The following is a 21,619-nucleotide window of genomic DNA, read 5'->3' as shown; positions in this document are numbered from 1 at the left end:
ATTATATGCTTTTTCCTTAAATTTGATGGTTTTCTTAACTTCTTTAGTTAACCACACAGAGTTCAGCACAAACCTGCCTGGTCTGGTATGAGTCAAATCCTCTCTAGATAAACTGGATGAGATTTTGGTCTGAGATCTTTCCACTGCATTTCTATGTTGGGGGAAGTGGCAAATAAAGTATTGTGATCAGTGCTGCGTTATGGGAAATGACATTCGGCTAAACACCGGGGGCGATGGACTGAATGGCTTTCCTCTGTATTATAAATTTCTATGATTCTTTGAACGATGCGAGGATATGTAGCAACTATTCATATCCATATGGTGAAACTGTCCACACATCAGTGATCCAGCTCCAGTAATTAATTTGAAACCTGAAAATGTTTCATTTTATTTGGCATGTTGCTTGAGATAGAATCAAAAATGAGCAGTGTGACTGCAAAGAACCGCAATTAAAGTATTCTATTAATAGAATTTAGACATTCTTGTACAAAGTGTCAGTGAAAATTTTGTTAGTGGGAAAAATGAGCAACTATATTCTGGCCCAGTGATACACTGAGCTAGGCAACATTTTGCATTTTCATTGCCCCATTCACCATAGCTGTGAAACCCAGAATTAAAAAGGTTTGATTCCATTTGTTGGAGATCATGATTCAGAAAACTCTTGTCAGCTTCCAAGTCAAGCAGCCTTTTGTGGAATGGAGGCATAAGGCATGGGCATTCTTTGCAGTTTGGTAGCCCCATATATTTTAACACTCTTGTTGAGCATGGTCCTGGGAGAGATTTTGTTGGCTCAGCTAGTTATTAGCTGATAACTTCAATGGGTATAAATCAAGTTTTCCGGGGTGCCTGACACAATGATGTTAGATTAAAAGCGAGTCCAGTTTATCACTAAATAAAGTATAAAATACGCCAGAACAATGCATCACTTTTCATCTGTTGTTCTCTATGTTCAAAGCGCGGTTTTATTCTGTGCCCAGGCTTGGGAGGGGTGGGATGGTTGGAATGTTAATTCTTCCTGGTTTGTTTGGTTTTATTTATCTTTGATAAAAAGCCATGAAAAAGACTTGCATTTATCTAATGCTTTTCACGACCACCAGATGTCTCAAAGCACTTTACAGCCAATGAGGTATGTTTGAAGTGTAGTCACTGTTATAAAGTAGGAAATTTGGCAGCCAAGATGTGCACAGCAAACACCCACGGACAGCAATGTGATAATGACCAGATAATCTGTTTTTGTGATGTTGATTGAAGGATAAAGATCAGCCTGGACACTGGGGATAACTCCCCTGCTCTTCTTCAAAATAGTGGCCGTGAAACCTCTTACCATCCACCCAGGCAGACAGTGGGGCCTCAGTTTAACCTCTCATCTAAATGACAGCACTTCTGACAGTGCAGCACTCACTCAGCCTTGATTTTTGTGCTCAAATTCTGCAGTGGGATTTGAACCCAAAAACCTTGGGACTTGGAGGTGAGAGTGCCATCAACAGAGCCACAGCTGACACTGAGGAGCTGGAATAGTGCCTGTATAACCAAACCAAACTATGAAAATCTAACTTAAATATTTAAAGTTTTCTTTATTTTTTTGCTAACAAAATCGACTCCATATTAAAATGCAATTCCGTAGGACAAATGAAATGGACACAAAGAGTCAGAATGTTTAGCAGTAAATGCTACCTTTTGAGAACTGAAATTCCTATGGTGCTTTTGTGACTTCCACAGAACTACAGTTGTAATGTTCAAATAGTTTAAAAAGTCCGATTAAATAATCATGACTTAGAAGTCCTTTTTTTAAAAAAAACAGCCCTGCCCATTTCCCTCACCTTACTTTAAAAGGAAAAATAATTGCTTCATAAGTAAGATTTTAAGGACAGTTCCTGGACAAACTAATTGCTGTCAAGCAGCTGCTTAAATTGAAAGTAAATGGCAGTTCCCCACCTTTAGGTGATTTTGGCTCATGTCAGCAACACTCAGCATTGAAGCGACTGCTTTCTCCAGGCTAAATGCTGTTTTGGCCTGTTGTCTATCAATTGACAAAAATGACAGGAAGATGAACATTTTTATTTTCATCTCCCTTTTCCCTCCCCCACCACCTTTTCCTTTCCTAAAGGCATTGATTTATGCTGCAATAGGGTTGCGCAGAGAACTGCAGCTCTCAAGTAGCATGCCCAAGTGCTTTCATGTATGAGTCTGGATAGTAAATTTCAGCATGCTGTCAGGCCATGGGGACCATCACACATATGCCCCATCCTACCCCCTCCCCAACCCGGGTGTGTATTTTGTCAGCAGGCACCATACTTGGGAACAGCACGAGGAAACCTGGGCTGAATGTTGTCAGGGCGGTGGCAGAGTGTTCCAATAGGGAACAGGAAAGCCAGGTGAAGCCCTGCCTCGGTTGTTTCCGGGAGCCCTGATTCGATTCTGTGGCATCAGTGCTCCTGTCCGAATCGGAAGGGCTGGCAGCTCTTCTGTCCCAGCAGCACCACTGGGAGCGGGGACCACTGCTGGGATAGCACCCAGCCCAGATCCGCATCATTGCCACCGCCCTGGGACCAGAGCCAGGAGAGCATGGTGGGGTGTTTTTTGTGGGGACAGTCTTTGCCATTAGCAGGGCACTCCATAGGCCACCGGATGCTTGATTTCCCCCCTCTTTCCCTTTTTACTGAGCACTCACCCCTTGAGGTGGAGCCCTCCCTTCCCCTCGACAGTGGGAAGATTGGCCTCCAGGCAGGAAGGCCATCCTGCACATTCCCTGCCACTGGGAATTCCACGGTGTCAGGAAGATGCTGGGTACTACACCCCTACACCTTTCTTTCTGCTTCTCTTCCCCTCCGTTTCCAATGGTCCCAGTAAATTACATCCCCGGATTCCCTGGAATGCTTACTGTGTTGCTGAATATCTTCTCGAGTTCTCTGCCCGAAGCTGCCATGATTTTTTTTTACAATGGGGAGGGACAGGAGGCATGTCCCCAGTCTACCTCAGACTGAGCAGGGAATGAACTCCATGCTGTTGGCATTAATCTGATGCACACGCTAGCTGTCTAGCCAACTGAGCTAACCAGCCCCTCAGCATGTTGCTACATAGCAACAAATAGGGAAAGGAAAGAGTGCAGTTTCCTAAGCACTAGAATTTATCATTCACTGTCGTCATATTAGAACACCTTTAATTTGAAGGCTCAATTGAAAAAGGTGAGTGGAACCGAATGTAAAATAAGCTGCTTCTAGAAAAAGCAATTTTCGGTGATCAGACCACATGTCACCTTTCAAATTCCTCTTCTCCCAGTGATCCAAATCTTATAGAAGAAACAAGGTACAAAGGCTGTGGCTCTGAAATCAATCTCAAACATCATACAGAAATGACTACAGTGCACATAGTTCTGCCTCTTGCAAAATCTTAGATTGCCTCCCCCTGCACAATCCAACCAGCAGTCAATGTTTTTACACATGGGGAGAAAGATGTCCTCTGTGGTTCAGTAAAAATCATAAGCAGGTATACAAAGAATTAGTGTTTCTAGAATTCTCACTGCCAAGTTGCATGCAAACTGATTATGAAAACCCCACAAAAAAGCACCGTATTAGTAACCCCACTTCAGTATTATAACATGAACCTGAGTTAACTATGTACTAATATCCTGAAAATCAAATGAAGATAGATCACTTAGAAACTGATGCTGCTACTATACTGTGTTAAACATCTGTTGAACTGACAGCTTGGTTTATTAAGCAGCATTTGGGTTCACACTTCAGGGTTATCACTTCCTTTTATTCACCAGATCGGGTGTTCGACTGAGAATGCTTGCCGGAGTCACCGGGGTAACAGTTAACAAACTGAGAAGGGGTTTTGTTTGTGCAATCACACTGCAGGTTACCGCAGCACCAGATTATTTGAGCCGCTCATAGCTGTAAAACAGCATTACGTTGCGGACAGCTGCCGGGGTTTCATTGTAATGCAGAAAGCTGTCTGGAGCCAGATTTCTAGCCATTAGATAAAAAGCATGTGAAGACGCTCAAGAATCTGTTCCCGTCAATCACACCTTTAAATGGAATGACCAGTGAAGGGATCTAGTCTTGGTGCTGAAATGCTTAACTGAAACCAGTTATGTAATCAATATAAAAAGTCATCTTTCTCCATGAAGCATAATTCATCGATTCTGAAAATCACCTCTTATAGAAGAAACACACACAGACTTGCATTTATATAGCGTTTTCACAACAACTGGACATTCCAAATTGCTTTACAGCCGATTAAATACTTTTGAAGTGTAATTGCTGTTCTAATCCAGTAAATGCAGCAGCCAAAATTGAGCACAGCAAGCTCCTATAAACAGCAATGTGATAATGACCAGATACCTGTAATCTGTTTTTGAGATGTTGATTGAGGGATAAATATTAGTCTGGACACTGGGGAATAGCTCCCCTGCTCTTCTTCAAAATAATGCCTGGGATCTTTTACATCCACCCGAGCAGAAAGATGGCGTACTCTGTTTAACGTCTCATCCAAAAGACAGCACCTGCAACAGTGTAGCACTCCCTCAGTACTGTACTATAGCGTGAGCCTTGATTACTGTGCTCAAGCCCTTGTCATGGGACTTGGACCCAGAAACCTGTGATTCAAAGGCAAGAATGTTACCAGCCGAGCCATGGCTGACACTCCATGAGTGCAGAGCACAGTGGCTTGTCGGCCCATTGACTTAACTGCAAGGCCACCTCAAGGTTTAAAAGAGAACTTGCGTGGTGTCAATATGTTCCAAGTGCTTCATGAAATACTTAAAGTGTAGTCAGTTGTATTGGAGGGAAGCACAACAGCCAATATATGCACAACAAACTCCCACAAGCAGCAAATGACCAGATAATCCATTTTAGTGATTTTGGTTGAGGGGTGGCCAATCGGAGAACTCTCTTTTGAAAAGTGAGATGGGTTAAAATAAGGAATGCTGGAAACACTCAGTGGGTCAGACAGCATCCGTGGAGAGAGGAAACAGTTAACATTTCAAGTTGGTGACCTTACATCAGCACACTGGGAAAACTGGGTATTTAGTGCCTAATGCTTCAAATTACAACTGGTGTTCTTTGCCCATTGCAACTATGAAGCAAGTATAAGATTATACAACCCTGATGCACACATTTTGAATAGAATATTAGGCACTGATGTGGCCTGTCTGCACTTCAGGAGGAGGCAAATTGTTCTTCTGCTGCCTCTAAAATTTTAATCTCATTTGGTTGGAAGAGAGACTGGTATTAACTTTGCCAGGGCACTTGATACATTCCCACTGTGGTCTGCCTTGAGCAGTTCTTACAGCACATCAGCGTCTGAAATCCCATAATCAGAGGCTGAGTTTAGTGCCATGTAAAGTTGATCCTGATTAGGAGTCACCTAGCACAGTGATCCATGTAACAGTACAAACTGGCAGTGGACATGCAATTTAAATTACTCCAAACAAGCCCTTGTTGTCCTGATTGCTCCTTTATTCCCATTTCTATCCTCCCATCGCAAAGAATTAGCGTGCACAGATACAAAATTACTTTTAATAAGAATACTTCTCAAGTGCATACCCTCAGTCCATTGAGGTGGCTTTTATGAAACCTAGATTATCCACTGCGTCTCAGAAAAAATGAGATGTGAGATTCTGCTAGCAAATGTAATATAAACCAGGACTTCATGTTGAGGCCATGTATCCATCGAAAGATGCAATTTAAAAAGAGGCAGCGTGACTTTGCCAATAAGAGCATCACATCCAACACCTGTGACACTGGAACTCGTAAATTAAAAAGGTTTTGATCTGGCAGTTTTCTCACATAGACACCACAAGCATTCTCCTCATGTTAGGAGCATGTAGGCATGTCATTAAGACTCTGCTGCTACAATAAACACTTGGCTGCTTTCATCTTGCCATACTGTTACATATTGGCTGTTGCGAACTCTGTTAGGAACTGTTTTTACTCAACTGTGTTTTTCTTTCAGTTCCTGGTGCAGGTTTGTCAGAGGTGTACAATTGTACATCTCCAGTGTGTGCTTCTCCATGACCAAATTAAATTGCAGGTCTCGTCTATATTGTTTCAGACACTTGGGAGTGAAGTACAGAAAGCTGTGCGTTTGAGTATTATGTTAAAGGTGACATCAGATTTGCCTACGTAAACACAAGTAAACAGTGCCAGAGGTCACAAACCTGGATGCAAAGCATCCAGTATTGGCTAAAAGCAGGACTGTCCAGTACAAATCTAGCCATCTAGCCACCCTAAATATAAGTGCTTATATCTTCAGTGTTATAGTGCATGTAATTTCAGGAAACCACTGTCCAAGGGCTGTTGTCTTCCTTTTTGTACTCAGTCTGAGCCTTGCATTCATGCTAGGCTTGACTTCTGTACAGGGCTCTATTGCCAACAAATGCACAGGACCAACTCCTCAAGATTACATTATGACAGATTACAATATAACAGATCTGTATGGTCACAGATCTATGATTCTGTCAAGCTAAGAAAGTTGGACAGATTCCAGGTTTGTGCCTATGTCTATATGGAAACGTTCCCAGGCTACTCCTGGAGGTCTGGTCCAGTGAAAGCCATGCCTGCTGATAGCAAATGTGGCCTCCTTCTGTGCTGACAATTGTATGAAATCTGCATTCCCATCATAGGTCCCAGAAATATAGACACAGAGGATTCGATTAGCTTCCAATTGCAACCCCTTTGCTTCCCAGAGGAAGAGGAGGGACTTAGCGCACTTACGAACACCTTGAGCCTTGGCACATTGAACTCTGTTGAATTTGCCCAGCATAGACCACCAAATATTTAAATCATTTGGGAAAATCCCCCAACTCCAGGGCCCGGAGTGGGATCCCAACAATTTTAGGACTTAGCATGATGCATTTGAATGGATCTAAAATCAGCAATTAACACAATGTCCACTCTGCCCATTCATACTGAAAAATATTGTTTTGCTTTTTCCTTGCCAGGTAAGCTCAAACGAGAAACATGCAGAAAGCCTCAAGAGTGAAGGAGACATTCTCATTGAAACTCTACAAAGACTGGCGCAAGCTGCCAGGTGAGAACCCCCAGGCCTAAAGGAATTTCAAAGCCTTTGAATAAGCATCCAACTTTTTTTTATATATATATGCCAGATACATACCACAGACCTATCATGTTACAGTGCTTTGCGACCAGAGTAAGACTGCACTTGAACCAGCCTCTGAAAGCCTCCAGCTTTTTCCCTGAGACTGACTTTGATCAATTGTTGGTGAAAGCCAGGGTTGGATGATGAAAGATTCTGAAAGTTGTTACTTTCATTTACAGCCAGTTACTAGCTTACTGTCTGCTTCTTTTGAGTTTAGCTTTTACATCCCCAAAAGAGAGTTTTTTGAAGTACCAGGAGTACATGAAAATAACTTTCAACCCACAAAGTACGCCTTTGGCATAATAATGTTTGTGCTTAACAAAACAGAAATTCATAACACAATGAGTTCTCAGTTCCACCTCAAAAGTTGAACAACTTCACAGAAGGAGGACAGGAATGATTTAGCCCAAGTTCCTCTCATCCACTGTTTAATGGACACTTTGAGGCACTCTTACCTTTGGTCAGAGCTATCAGTAGCAAATGTGTAGGTCTCCTGCCATCGATGGCCAGGGTAAATATGAAAGCATCAACTTCTAGAGTTAAAACAGCTTTGCAGATTTGTGTGGCCTTTGCAATCTTCTCTTGGTTTAGGTGCTTCCTGTTCTCTCACCAATCACATGCTCTTTGTGTCTGCATGCTTTTGCCATAGTTTTATTCTGCTTCATGTAAATTCCAGGCCCACTTGTTCTGCGGATGTCTCAACAGAACATGCAGTTTCTCCAGGATGTCTCTCCAACCCAAGAAACAGCCTCCAAAAGCAGGAAGAGCAGTACCACAAGGAGAGCAATACAATATAAATGGAGGCCAATTGAGGGTCATTCTCCAAAGTTCCAAACAATAAGGCAAAGGATCTATAAGGGCATCAGTAAGAAGAGCTTTTCAATAGGGGGACTCTGTACCAGGGTGATACAGAGCACCTAACTAGGAAGAGAGGTAGCAAAGCATACTCATAACGAAAACAAGGCATGCCTGGCCTCTAAATTCGCACTTCAGGGGCTGAGATTGAATTCAAGAGAGACCTTTGTTCCCTCATGTCTTTTTGCCAGAGAGGGCACTTTTACATTCAGTGCTTGATCATTTCAGACCATGAAAAGACTGGGGGTTCATGCCCCAGCTAGCCACTTTCACAAGTTAGATTTGGCTCTTTTACTCCAGCAGTAACAACAACAACTTGCATTGATATAGCACTGTTATTGTGGCATAATGTTCCAAGGCGCTTGACAGGAGCGTTACCAAACAAAATTTGACACCAAGCCATGTAAAGAGATATTAGGAAAAATTATTAAAAGCTTGGCCAATGAGTCAGGTTTAAAGGCACGTCTTAAAGGAGGAGAGAGCGATGGAGAGGTTTAGGAAGAGAATTCCAGGGCCTTGGCAGCTGAAAGCATGGCTGCCAATGGTGGAGCGATTATAATCACAGATACCCAAGAACCTAGAATTGGAGATGTGCAGGAATCTCAGAGGGTTTTAGGGTTGGAGGAGGGTCATTATCAGGACCACCATATGAATGTTGGTAGATATAGATATTAGTCTGTGATGCCGACACAACTAAAGCAGAAGAGATAGAGAGACATGAGGCTATGGAGACCAAAGATAAGAATCTTAAAATTGAATTGAAGTGTTGCTGGATTGGGAGCCAATGCAGGTCAGTGAAGACAGTGGTGATGAATATACCGGACTTGTGTGAGATAGAATATGTTCAGCAAGGTTTTGGATGAGCTAAAGTTTATGGAATCAGAGATGCTTGAAATGCATGTAGTGCAATGTTTTTTTTGGTAGCTTAGGTCCCTTAGCTCATAGAAAATGCTGCAATATATATTTTTCTCAGGATGATAGAATGCCTAGTATCACAATGCAGTTAGCTTCGGTTCGGCTTACGATTACTACATTTATATTGGTATCAATAGAGCGTTTATTGCTCCTGATATAAACAGATCTTCCTGTACACCATGGATGGAGAATCTATCAGGTTTATGCTGTGGTTGTTGTTGGCTGCACAATCCCTGCACTTGAGAGAAAATATTTCAAAACTTTCGACAAGTTAGTTGAAAATACAGCGCAGAGGTGAGAGCTGACCTTATTGAAACATATAAGATCCTGAGGGGACTTAACAAGGTAGATGCTGGGAGGGTGTTTCCTCTCATGGGGAGTCTAGAACTAGGGGGCACATTTTAAAAATTAGGGGTCTCCCATTTAAGATGAGATGAGGAGAAAGGTCTTCTCTCAGAGGGTCGTTGTGTTTGGAATTCTGTTCCCCAGCGAGCAGCAGGGTCATTGTATATATTCAAGGCTGAGTTAGACAGATTTTTGATTAGCAAGAGAGTCAAGGGTTATGGGAGATAGCCAGGAAAGTGATGTTAAGGCCCCAATTAGATCAGCGATCATCTTATTGAAAGGCAGAGCAGGCTCAATAGCCTATTGCTGCTCCTATTTCTTATGATCTTAATATAAAGCGAAGAAATAGTGCATGGCCCCACGGGAAGTGAATAGAACAGGTGAAGCTTCTACTTATTTTGAGGTTTATTTTCTTGAACTAAATGAGGCCTGCAAAGTAGATTGGATCCTGAGGTCAGGTAGTATCAAAGATTGACATAATTTCAATACACTGGTGCATTCTGTTGAGAAATTAATCCATCCAGATCAAAAGGCCCCACTTTCATCTGTGCTGGGGTACCTTGTCCAACCGACAGGAGTGTTGCCAATCATTTAAATATATTGCAAATTATACCCAATCCTGTCCCTAACCAACATGTAGTTTCCACCAAGAGGTACAGATATTGTTGAGGGGTTGAAACTCAGACAGGCATTTTTCTCCCTCACTCATAGTGGACTAACTTATCTCAGGTGTGGACTCATTATTATTTTTTACTGTACCTTATCCAATGCCAAATACGCCTCAGCTTCCTTAGCCCAACCCCACAAAAGAATCATTGTCTTATTCTGCTGTACTGAACACTAATGAGTTGTGACTGTATTTTGCCAATTCTTCATTTTCACTGTGGTGACAATACATAAGGAGTGTGTGTGCCCCATCTCACTGCTGGAGATATACAGTATATCATATATATATATATATCTATGAAGCTTGTTAGTGACTGTTTGGCCACCATAATGCATAGCTTACCATGTTACTTCATTGCTGCAACACAATAGCAATGTCTCAGATGGCAGCCTAAATGCTTTAAAAGGTCTGCTGGAGCACAGAAAGCTTCCTTTAATGTCTACCGCCTTCTTGCATAGATGCAGATTGTTACAAAGTCTCCTTAATAAAAACAGGGGGACTGCTGTTTCAAAAAATAATGTTCCTGAAAGCAATACAGCTTCATAGAGATGGGGAGTACACAATGGGAAGTAATGCAATTGCCCAGTCGATTTAACTTATAAGATCTTATAAATTATGAGTGAGTTTGAATGATGCTGTTCCTTGTGAATGGAATAAATCAGGCATGAGAATGGTTTTGTTTGAAAATAAGCATTATTTCATTCCACTTTTAGTGGGGCTAAATCTGTCTCCCAAAGTACTAGTGAGCCAGGGAGATCCACAGTGCTGAGTTAGCTGAGTCACCGAAGTGCCAATAGGGACAGTACAACTGGCCATAAAGGTCCTTGAGCGTGGTAGAGGATAACAGAGAGAAGGTTCATACTCCTGATGGATATACAACAACCCCTACCAGAAAGTGCCCCTGGGTGGGCATCAGGTAAGGATGGGATTGACATTGGCTCTGATTGTCTCACAGTTGAATAGTCTATCAGTATTCATCCTCTAGGCTCAGAAATGCAGAGTGTCACATGGTGACTTCCAGCATCCATGGATGTGAACCATGGTGGCTATGCAGCAGCTTCAAGAGAGGAACTAAGGAAATGGTAGTTTAGGGCCAGATGTGCAAGCCTCAGTCTTTCAAACTCATAAGAACACAAGGGATAGCCATTCAACACGATTGTGGCTGATTATCTATCTCAACTCCAACTCCCTGCACTCTCTCCTTATCCCGTAATTCCCATAATATCTAAAAATCTACTGACCTCTGTCTTGAATATACTCAACACAGAGCATCCACAGCTCTCTAGGATAGAGAATTGCAAAGATTCACAACTTTCTTTGAAGAAATTTCTCCTCATCTCTGCTCTAAATGGCCGCCCCCTTATTCGGAAACTGTGACCCCTTCTCTAGACTCCCCAGCCAGGGGAAACAACCTCACAACTTCTACCCTGTCAAACCTTCAAAGAATTTTAAAAGTTTCAATGAGATTATCTCTCATTGTTCTGAATTCCAGAGAATGTATGCCCAGTTTACTCATTATTTCCTTTTAGGACAATCCATTCATCTCAGGAATTCATCGCACTCCCTTCAAGGCAATATATCTTTCTTAGACAAAGAGACTAAAGCTGTACACAGTACTCCAGGTGTGGTCTCACCAAGGTCCTGTACAATTGCAGTAAGACTTCTTCACTCTTGTATTTCAATCTCTATGTAAAGGCTAACATAATATTTGCTTTCCTAATTGCTTGCTGTACCTGCATTTTAAGTTTGTGATTTGTGTACAAGAACACCCAGGCCCCCCTAAATACCAATACTTCCCAATCTCTCAGCATTTAAAAATGTTCCGTTTTTCTATTTTTCCTTCCAAAGTAGATGACTTCTCCACATTATATTCCAGCTGCCATGTTCTTGTCCACTCATTTAACCTGTCTATTTTCCTTTGCAGCCTCTTTGCATTCTCTTCACAGCTTACAACTCAATCATTTAATTTCCCTTTGTGGTTATCCAAACCAGATTGGATTCTGTGATGAGGGCTGTAGAATCTTTTCTGGTTATTTACAGTATTTTGTCTGTATCTTCCAGCTCCCATTCTGATATTGCCATTGCATCTTTGGCCACCGAAATCCTGAAACTCATTGAGCAGTGAACAGGAAGCAACCACGACTCCCAGCTACGCAATGTCACTTAGGGCTGAAGAGGAATGGGTTTTCTCCACTGGCCTTTATGTTGGCTGGTTTTCTTGGACCACAAGAATTTGATATACGAAAGCAAATCCATCAAACAAACTGCTGCAAAATTGGAAAGAAAGGAACAGCAAAAGCCATTGTAAGAAGTCATTACTTTGCAACAGGTGAAAAGGATTGTTTGACCTCCTTTAACATGACATGAAGTTTCGGTACAAATGATGACAAAATACAGTGTTTTCAATATGTTCTGATGTTTTAAGCAAGTATTTTAAAGAAATTTCCACTCTGGTGGTGCATTTTTTCCTATAACTTATGACACTTTGGACTTGTGAATTACTTTCTGTACAGTTGGGGTTGGATCCTCACTCTGAATGTTTAGAAAAACATTGCTCTTCACTGTACTTCTGTGAACAGTCTAGAGTAGCAAATAAATAAAATAATTATTAAGTAGCTTTATCATTTTTATATTGCTTTACTGTGAATCCACTGTTTATAAAATGCTGTAGCGTTAAAGTTAAAACTGTTTCAACCAAATATGTTATTACTGATAGCTGTAAGGAATCATCTGCTCACTCCCTGGACCAGTGATTTTGTGAAGTTTTCTACTCACACTGTCTCACTGAAACTAATCCAATATCAATAAATCGGGAGAATATTTGTGTTTTGGAGACTTTACTATTGTATCTTATATTCTTGAAACTCAATTTGGAAAAGAAAATCTTGGAAAATCTTTACTTCTGGTTCCTCCACTCGCCCAGTGAAATGTTGAGCCATACAGAACCAGTCTGGCCTGGGGCAGGTGGATGTCACAACTGGTCTCAGTGTACTCTGGCTGGGTTAGGGAGAGGGGGGAAGTCAGCAAGAGATCCCACTCCTGCTGTCTATCCTGTGCAGGTGGCAGCAACAGACTGAATTCAGCTTTTTTTTCCTCAAAAATACACTTTATTCATAAAATTTGTAAAGGCTACATAAAAGTTAAAATTTGACATTGCTCAGCTATGATGCCACTCACCAGAAATGCTGCCATACCATGGGAGGCAAGATACTGGAGGGCGACTGGTTCCTGTAGGGCTGTGACTCCTCAAGGAGACAGTCCCTTTTGGAGAAGGATGAAAATTGGCAAGAAAAATATTTCCGCCTGTCTATTTTCTTTTCCTGCCCTCATTCTTACATTAATTACTATATAACTAACTATTCTTTAACATTTCACCACTTCATTGTAAGGTTACCACCAATTTACTGCAGCTTCACCCTTCTGTTTTGGATCAGCCACTGATTGGCGTAAGTAGTAGCTTCAAAGACTTATTTTTAGGCCAGTTGAACATTTTACTTTGATTGAGTTGCCTGACAGAAGTAAGCAACCAAAGTATGAAGCAAAAATGAAGCCAGAATTTGAAAGCCTGAATCAGCACTGAATGGCCAACAAGATAACGAGATAAAAGCAAAAAACTGCGGATGCTGGAAATCCAAAACAAAAATAAAAATACCTGGAAAAACTCAGCAGGTCTGGCAGCATCTGTGGAGAGGAACACAGTTAATGTTTCGAGTCCGCATGACTCTTCAGGAGATAACTTGTTGATGGAGCAGGATGCAGAGTACAATTGATGTGCGGTGTCTTGTTGACGCTGCTCAAGGCGTTTAATGTAGGCTGAGTGAACTGTTAATGATATATAGTTACTTGATCAACACCATTAAGTGGTACTTGCTGGAAGCCCAGGCAGTTGCAGCCGATCAACATGTGATACACCCTGATTCCTTAGCGAGTGCAAGACTTTACCACATATGGTAATTTTTCTGAAAATTGGGTGGAGTTTTATTGCCTTGTCATGCGGGGGCAGGGCCGCAAAATGTAGTGAGCCATTCAAACGTCCATTGACTTTGGCAGGACCGTAAAATCCCGCCAGCATAAAATTCCACCCTTGGTAAGGTAGGTGCACTTAACAGTGTTGTTGAAAGGTCTCTACAGTGCAGAGTGCGAATCATCTTTTTGCTTTATAATTGTGTTTACATTTTAGTGTCCCACTCCACCCCAGCCTCAGCTCATCTGCTGTTGAAACCCTCACCTACACCGCAATTACGCTAGACTTCACTATTCCAATGCTCTCCAGGCCAGATTACCATTTTCCTCCATCCATAAACTTGAACATATCCAAAATGCTGTGACTTGTATCCCAACTCGCATCAAGTCCCATTCTCCACAGCACCTTTTGTCTCTGACCTACATTGAATCCTGGTCTGGCAACGCCTCAATTTTAAAATTTTCATTCTTGTTTCCAAATCCCCACATGGCCTTGCACCTCCCTATCTCTGTATTCTCCTTCAACCCCACCACCCTCCAAGATCTCTGCGCTCCTCCAATTCTGATCTCTTGTGCATCCCAAATTTTAATCACTCCAGCATTGGCAGCCATGCCTTCAGTTGCTTAGGCCCTAAACTCTGGAATTAAACCTCTACATCTCTCTATCTCTCTTTCCGCCTCTAAGGCGTTGCCCATAACCTACCTCTTTGGCCAAGCTTTTGCTCATCTCTCCTAATATCTCCTTATGTGACTTTGTGTCAAATTTGGTTTGAGAATGCTCTTATGAAAGGAACTTAGAAGGATTTACAATGTTAAAGGTGCTATGTAAATGCAAGTTGATATTATTCATAGTTCAGTACACAAAACAGACTGCAGTTGCAATTGACTTTCTTATGCTTTACATAAACAAGAATACAAATTGTACAGACATTTTATATCCTTTTTATTACAGAATCTGGTCTTGGAGCAGCCCAAAGTATTCTCCCAATGGCATCAAGTTCTCCCTATTTACAATGTGAAAAGATTCTATAGCAGCAGTGGCAAAAGCGAAACTGTTAAATGCGCAAACTTTAAGTCATGATTTCAGTGTTCAAGGAACTTCCCTAATCTCTGGGGAAGGTCAGTACAGGACAGAAGTGTGAAAGCAACATTGTTGGATTGTAAGAATGAACTTAGACTGTAACGTTTCCACAAAGTTTGGGCTGTATTTCTGCAACTACTGTAGCCACTGAGAAACTTTAGACCAGCAACTCGTTAAATATGTTTCTGCTAACCTGAAGGCATTAATACCTGTTATTTATATTCCTGTGGCACTGCTGGAGTTGCCTGTTGGGAGCGCTATTGTAGAAGGTGTATTAAAAGATGAGGGGGGAATAAATTTTTGCCTTTACTGCAGGAGCATGGAAAATCATGGAGGAGATATTGGGCTCTGGAGCGCTCTATTTTTAGGTGCTATGAGGCCTCCTAATGCTTGTCCGAGAATCACGTGCTCACTTATAATGGGAAGTATGCCAGAAGCCTTCATGATAATAAGGTTTGCAAGTGTGTACCATGCTGAGCATCAGTCACCACCAGTGCAACTGAAAAGGATCATCAACTATCTACAGGTTGGTTGCTGGATTATTTCTTCTGACTGAATGGTGCAATCGTATGCATTTTTGGAACTTTCCTGTACTTGCCTGAAATTTCAATAGTCTACAGGGACTGGTCTGGCTGGTGCTTAAGTAATTCTTCCTTGATTTAAAAGCTTGTGCTGAAACAAACTGCTTCCTGACATGGGTGGCCTGATAGATCTTCCTCTTAGAATTCGGCATCACTGGGAGAATGAAATGAGGCCACACCGAGCAGGATAAGCTGCTAGGAGGAGAAGGAGAAGGACTTTTCAGCAGGGAGACATAGCCGCCAAGGGTCCTTAGGGAGCTATTCCCTCAACTCAATTTCATCAAGGAGCAGTGGTTGAGACATCTTCGCTTCACTGAAGAGGCCGTGACTGAAACCGGCCAATTGACGCAGCCACGGCTACAACCTCAAAGCAGGGCAAGGACCGCATAGCTTGTGGTTGTCAAGTTGACAAGCTCTTGGCTTTTACACATCTTCCTTTCAGGTTGCTTCAAGAGATGTAAGCAGCGTCTCAGAGCTTGCAATACACTGCTGTATAAGAGAGGTCATTGAGACTCACTGTGCACAAAGAGACAGCTTCATCTCGTTCCCTTTTGCCAGAGACAAACAGTGGAGCAAGCACAAGGGTTTGCACAGAATGCAGGCTTATCCATGCGGTAGAGTGCTATTGAATGCATGCAAAAAAGCATTGCATGCGCCTATTGTGAATTCTGCCGTTTTCATGAACTGTAAGGAACTCCATTCTCTCAACGTACAACTGGTGTGCAAACACTAGGCAGCTCATCATACAGGTGATTACCTGTTATCCAGGATTCTTTCATTCTATGGCAGTCCTCTGGGCCAGCTATATTTGAGCCAGCATTGCAAGTCAAAGGCTGACTGCTCGACAACAAGGGTTGTCCACTTACAACATTGCTTATGACTCTGAAATGGAACCCACACAAACACGCACAGCAGAGCTATAATGAGAGCCATTCTGCCACAGAAATATATATATATATATATATAGAACACATCAGCATCCTCAAGCAATGTTTCTACTACCTGCACCACTCTGGAGGAAATAAAAACAGAAAATGCTGGAAAAACACAGCAGGTCTGGCAGTATCTGTGGAGAGAGAAACAGAATTAACATTTCGAGTCCGTGTGACTCTCCTTCAAAGCTGGAGGAGCCTAGCACTGCTCAATGGACTGGGTAGCAAGAAGTGTGGTAGTTTTCTGGAAGTTGCACAACCTGACCATTGTGAGGGAATAGCCTTTGTCACCCCTTAACAGGTGAGAAACTGGAAATTACAACAGGAAGAGGAAGGGAGAAAACCAAGGACGGACCCTTTCCATCCAGGCTTTACATGATGAAACAATTAATGAACACTATAAGTTGCCTCAGCTGCACCTCCTCTATTCACCATCAAGGCCACACTCCTCACCTTTCCTCTATCAATGACCATCGCATTGTCCTCTTCCTGTCAACACAAAATAGAATCTGAGTATTGTTGAAAAAAGAGACATGCTGCCGAAGTTTTTCATCTTGCACTCATCAGGACAGGTACAAGAATGCCAAATTTCAAAGGGAACAACAATTTATACTGCATGGGAAAAGGTGCTGCTTGGTTGGCAAGTTGGCTCGAGATGTTGCCATGGTGAATGCATCAGGAAGGTATTGACCCCCATGCTTTGTTTATTCAAAAAGGTGCAACGCCTGGACATATTTCCTTTTTCCTGCAGAGGACAGGTCCCTGCAAATGAATATATGCGGCTTCTAGCAAGTGAGTTACATTGCGAGCCCAACAGATAATCTTAAATTGGTTGATGTTGTCATTCTTAGAACTCTCGGAATTGTTCAGCAAGTGCTATCCAATGCAGAATCACATCTAATATTAAACATTATGTTCTGAGTTTTTCAAGCACAGGTTGGTTGAGTACGGTCAGCACTCTGCCTATTACAAACAGCCGAAGGGATGTGTTGTTAATATGTGCCTGGCATCGCACCAGCACTAAAATTCATATACTGCATTAATCATTTGTGTGTTAGGAAAAACATATTCTCGGCTGGACGGCAGCATGCTGTTAGTGGAAAAAAACACTCGTGTTACCACTGTATAGTAGCAGCATGAAATGGCTAGCTTCACATGTTGCTGAAATTTTTCAGATACTTTATCTGACTTGCCAACTAATCTGTACTCCTTTTTCATGAAGCATAAATTGTTCCTCCCTTTGAAATTTGGTATTTTTGCGTCTGTCCTGATGAGTGCAAAATGAAATACTCAATGAGTAAATCACAGAGCCCTTGAATGCTCAGCTAGCTGATCTAGCACATGCATATTGCAGGATATCCAACAACTTATCCGATTTTCACATGCAGGGTGAATGTTTGGCGACATTACAAGGCCTCAAGCTCTACCCAGCCATGCATATTGCAAGCCGGGCAAAGGGACTGGAATAGTCATCCTTAACAAGCACAACCTTATTGACAAAATGCACATTGTTCTTAATGACGGATCCAAACTTGTAGCCATTAGACCTGCCACCAAACATAACTGCACAGCCCTGCTTAAAAGCAAGTTACAAGAACGTTTTTTAGAATTACATAAGAGTAACTAGCTGCCTTGTGGTGTATTTGATAAGATTTGTCCTCATGGTTCACTATGTCCACATATGTAGGAGCTGCCCAAGACACATAAAAGTGATGCCCCATTTCATCCTTTCTTACCTATAACTGGTTCTGCACAACAGGAATTGGCCAAATGGTTGAGCGAGTTGCTTCCACCAGTTCTGAGTGAGTATTCCACATACATGGTGAAGGATTCCTTCACCTTCATGAAGACAGTACGCAAGCTCCATATCGACAGCAATGCCATGTCCATGTGCTCACTTGATATTGGGAGCCTGATCACCAATGTGCTGCTCAAGGAAACCATAGACATCTGTGTCGCGTCATTATATCATGACAATCTAGATGCATCGTCATGTTCTGAATCTATATTCATTGAACTTATGAACTTAGCAATTCGCGCAACTGAATTCAGCTTTAATGACACTATATATGCCCAAATAGATGGTGTTGCCATGGGTTCCCCTCTAGGGTCAGCTCTCACTAACATCTTTGTTGATTTCTGTGAGAAATGCACTTACAATGGTATGACCTTAACCTCCTACCCCTTGCATACTGCCAAAACGTAGATGACACGTTTGCGATATTTGAATCTGCAGCTGCATGTAAAAATTTCCTTACGCACCTTAATACGCTCCATCCCACAAATTCACCTTTGAAATGGAACAGTCAAATGAGTCCTCTTTCCTTGATGTGGTAGTTGAGAAATCTGCTAATGGGTTCTCTCTTACTGTTTACCGCAAGCCTACTTTCACTGGTCAATATATATGTTGTGATTCCTACAGCTCCATTGGCCTTATTGGCATTCTTGTAAATAGGACCCGAGCCATTTGCTCACTATGCAAGCTTGATGCTGAAGTAGGGCACATTAAAGCCATCCTGCAGGATAATGGCTACCCTGATCAGATCATTACTCACCGTATGCTGTGTGAACTCACCAAAGGGCCTAAGGCCGCCACTTTCAAACTGAGAAGTGCTAAGCCTACCTCAGATTACCCTGGAGGGGTAAAGTATCTAAAAACTTTGAGCACCAGGTGAAGCTAGCTGTTTCAGAGCGGTGTTTTCTGTAAAGCCAAAAGAAAGTTCTGCTTATCACACAAATGTGTAATGTGGTATATGAATTGTGTGATGCTAGGTAGCTAGGCTGTACGTCACAATGGCTAGCTGGCTCTTAGTTGCCAGCCAGTGTGGAATTGCGGTCAGGGGCCGATTGCGGGTGGCTCCCAGGCTCGCTGATCGCGCCCACACACCGACCTAAAACTCCTGTCCTTGCACACGTTCCCTTAGCACCGTCCTTCCCAAACCTTTTCCCGGTGTGACCCCAGGGTGATCTGGGGCTACAAGAGTTGTAAACAGTGGGGGCAGTTGATGAAAAGGCAAGGTTTCTCCAAAAAAACGCTCACCTACCTATTTGTAGGCTTTTTTTTTCTGGCAGCAGTGATTGGGTGTCAGGGAGCCGTCCATTAGGCCACATCTACCAGCCAAAGCACCAGTTGTCAGAAATCAGCCTGATCTCCACGACATCCATCGCTGCCTCGGACCTTGCAACCCCAAAATCTCACCTCACGACCCCACGGGGGGATCATGACCCACAATTTGGGAAGCCAGGCCTTAGCACCTGTCTTTTGTGTGCCTTTGCCTCTCCTAATCCTCCTAAAAGCTGCTTCATCAGGGTTCACCCAGCTTGGGTGGAGGGCGACTGCTGACCTTCAATTGAGGAGGCTGCAGATGGCCTCGGAGGGCAAGCTTGAGCAGCTAGGCCCAATTTCAGACCGCAGCATGGCCAGCAGCAGTCTGGGCTGACTGACTGATTGGCTAACAGGCAACAGAAAGGGCACTGACGGAGTGGCAGGTGTGGGAGCATGAAAGCTATTATCCTGAAAGAAGACAATCATATGAAGCAGCGGCCAGTAGGAATTTCCCCACATCCATTTTTGGGGTTAGAAATTTGTTACCCATTCATTAGAACATTCATTCGTAAGCAATTTTCAAGGGTTCAGATTGAGGACATTGTACATTAGGTAGTTTTACAAAGGGAGAAATTAAGGAAAGTATAATTACTTGGCACATTGGTACAAGTGAATAAGAAATCTGTCTTCTTAAAAGGACAATTGCTAGGGAATAATAAGCAAATTTAAGGAGAATGGAGATAAATTCGTGGCCTCTGGATCATTGAAGTAATTGGAAAATTTGTCAGAAAGGAATAGCACGATCATTGGTTTCATTAAGTGGCTCAAGATGTACTGAAAAGGAAAGCTTGTGTTTGGAGATAACTAGAGAATATTTTCTGAGGGTCAATTTTTCAAAGGGTGAGATTCATCAGAATAGGCTGGGGGCTAGAAGACTGGCTCGGAATGGTTCGGAATGTAGACAGTGCCTTTGTGAAGTATTTAAAGTAATTGGGATCAGGAATGTCGTAATGTGTACTTCCACTGGGACCAGGGGACAGCTGGCACTACTTGTAACTATTCAATACATTTACATTACAGAGATCAATTTAGTTTACATACAGGGGACCAAATAAGTCATTCAGTAAATTCCTAAAAATGCTTTTACACTAATGCTACAGATTGGAGATAAAGTATTGGAATTACATAAACATGCTTCAACCAAGAATTCAGACATGAATGGGAACTCTGAATCCCATTTGAATAATGGCTGTGGATCAGATCTGGAACTATTTCACAGGATTCTGTAAAAAAGAAATAGTTGGGATATCAACTCCTGCCTGGATGAGTGCAGCTCCAACAACACTCAAGAACCTTGACACCATCCAGGACAAAGCAGCCTGCTTGATTGGCATCGCATGCACCACTACAATGTTCACTCCCTCCACCACTGACACACAGTGGCAGCAGTGTGCACCATCTACAAGATGCACTGCAGCAACTTACCAAGGCTCCTTCGACAGCACTTTCCAAACCCGCAACCTCTACCACCTTGGAGGACAAGGGCAGTAGATGTATGGGAACACCACCACCTGCAAGTTCGCCTCCAAGCCCCACACCATCCTGACTTGGAACTATATCGCCTGTCACTGGGTCAAAATCTTGGAACTTCTCAACAGCACTGTGGGTGCACGTAAACCACATGGACTGCAGCGGTTCAAGACCAGCTCACCACCACCTTCTCGAGGACAAATAGGGATGGGCAATAAATGTTGGCCTAGCCAGCAACGCCCACATTCTATGAAAGAATAAATAACTGAATGTACATTTATCTGTGTAGGAGCAAGAATATTGATCAATAGGAGAGAGCTGAAATAGCTTGGGAGCAGCTAGAGTATTGGCTTGGCTCAAAGTTGATCCCTTGGCATAAAACCATAAACAAGTAAAGCACAGAAGGTGGTCATTCAGCCCCTTGGCTCTGCGCTGACTCTTTTGAGGAGCAGTCTAGTTACTCACCCTCCTTGACTCTTTCCCCATACCCCTGCAATTTTTTTCTCCTTCAAATATTTATCCAATTCTCTTTTGAAAGCTACAATTGAGTTTGTTTTCACCACCCTATCAGGCAGCACATTCCAAATTCTAACCATTCAC

The 21,619-nt window shown here is 42.5% G+C and overlaps 1 protein-coding gene across 1 annotated transcript in view; it reads left to right on the top strand.

Annotated features, from left to right (window-relative positions):
• Positions 1 to 12,501, top strand: part of ulk4 (unc-51 like kinase 4) — a 425,974-nt gene extending 413,473 nt beyond the window's left edge. Inside the window, exons 36-37 of the mRNA XM_041184964.1 lie at positions 6,947 to 7,035; positions 11,948 to 12,501. Coding sequence (XP_041040898.1) covers positions 6,947 to 7,035; positions 11,948 to 12,011 — 153 coding nt within the window. The 3' untranslated portion in view covers positions 12,012 to 12,501. The remainder of the gene's footprint in view (positions 1 to 6,946; positions 7,036 to 11,947) is intronic.
• Positions 12,502 to 21,619: the final 9,118 nt, after the last annotated feature.

This window comes from Carcharodon carcharias, chromosome 3 (assembly GCF_017639515.1).
Source record: "Carcharodon carcharias isolate sCarCar2 chromosome 3, sCarCar2.pri, whole genome shotgun sequence".
In the NCBI taxonomy this organism is placed as follows: domain Eukaryota; kingdom Metazoa; phylum Chordata; class Chondrichthyes; order Lamniformes; family Lamnidae; genus Carcharodon; species Carcharodon carcharias.
Note: the sequence above shows the minus strand (reverse complement) of the source record. Positions and strands in the feature narration are given on the sequence as shown.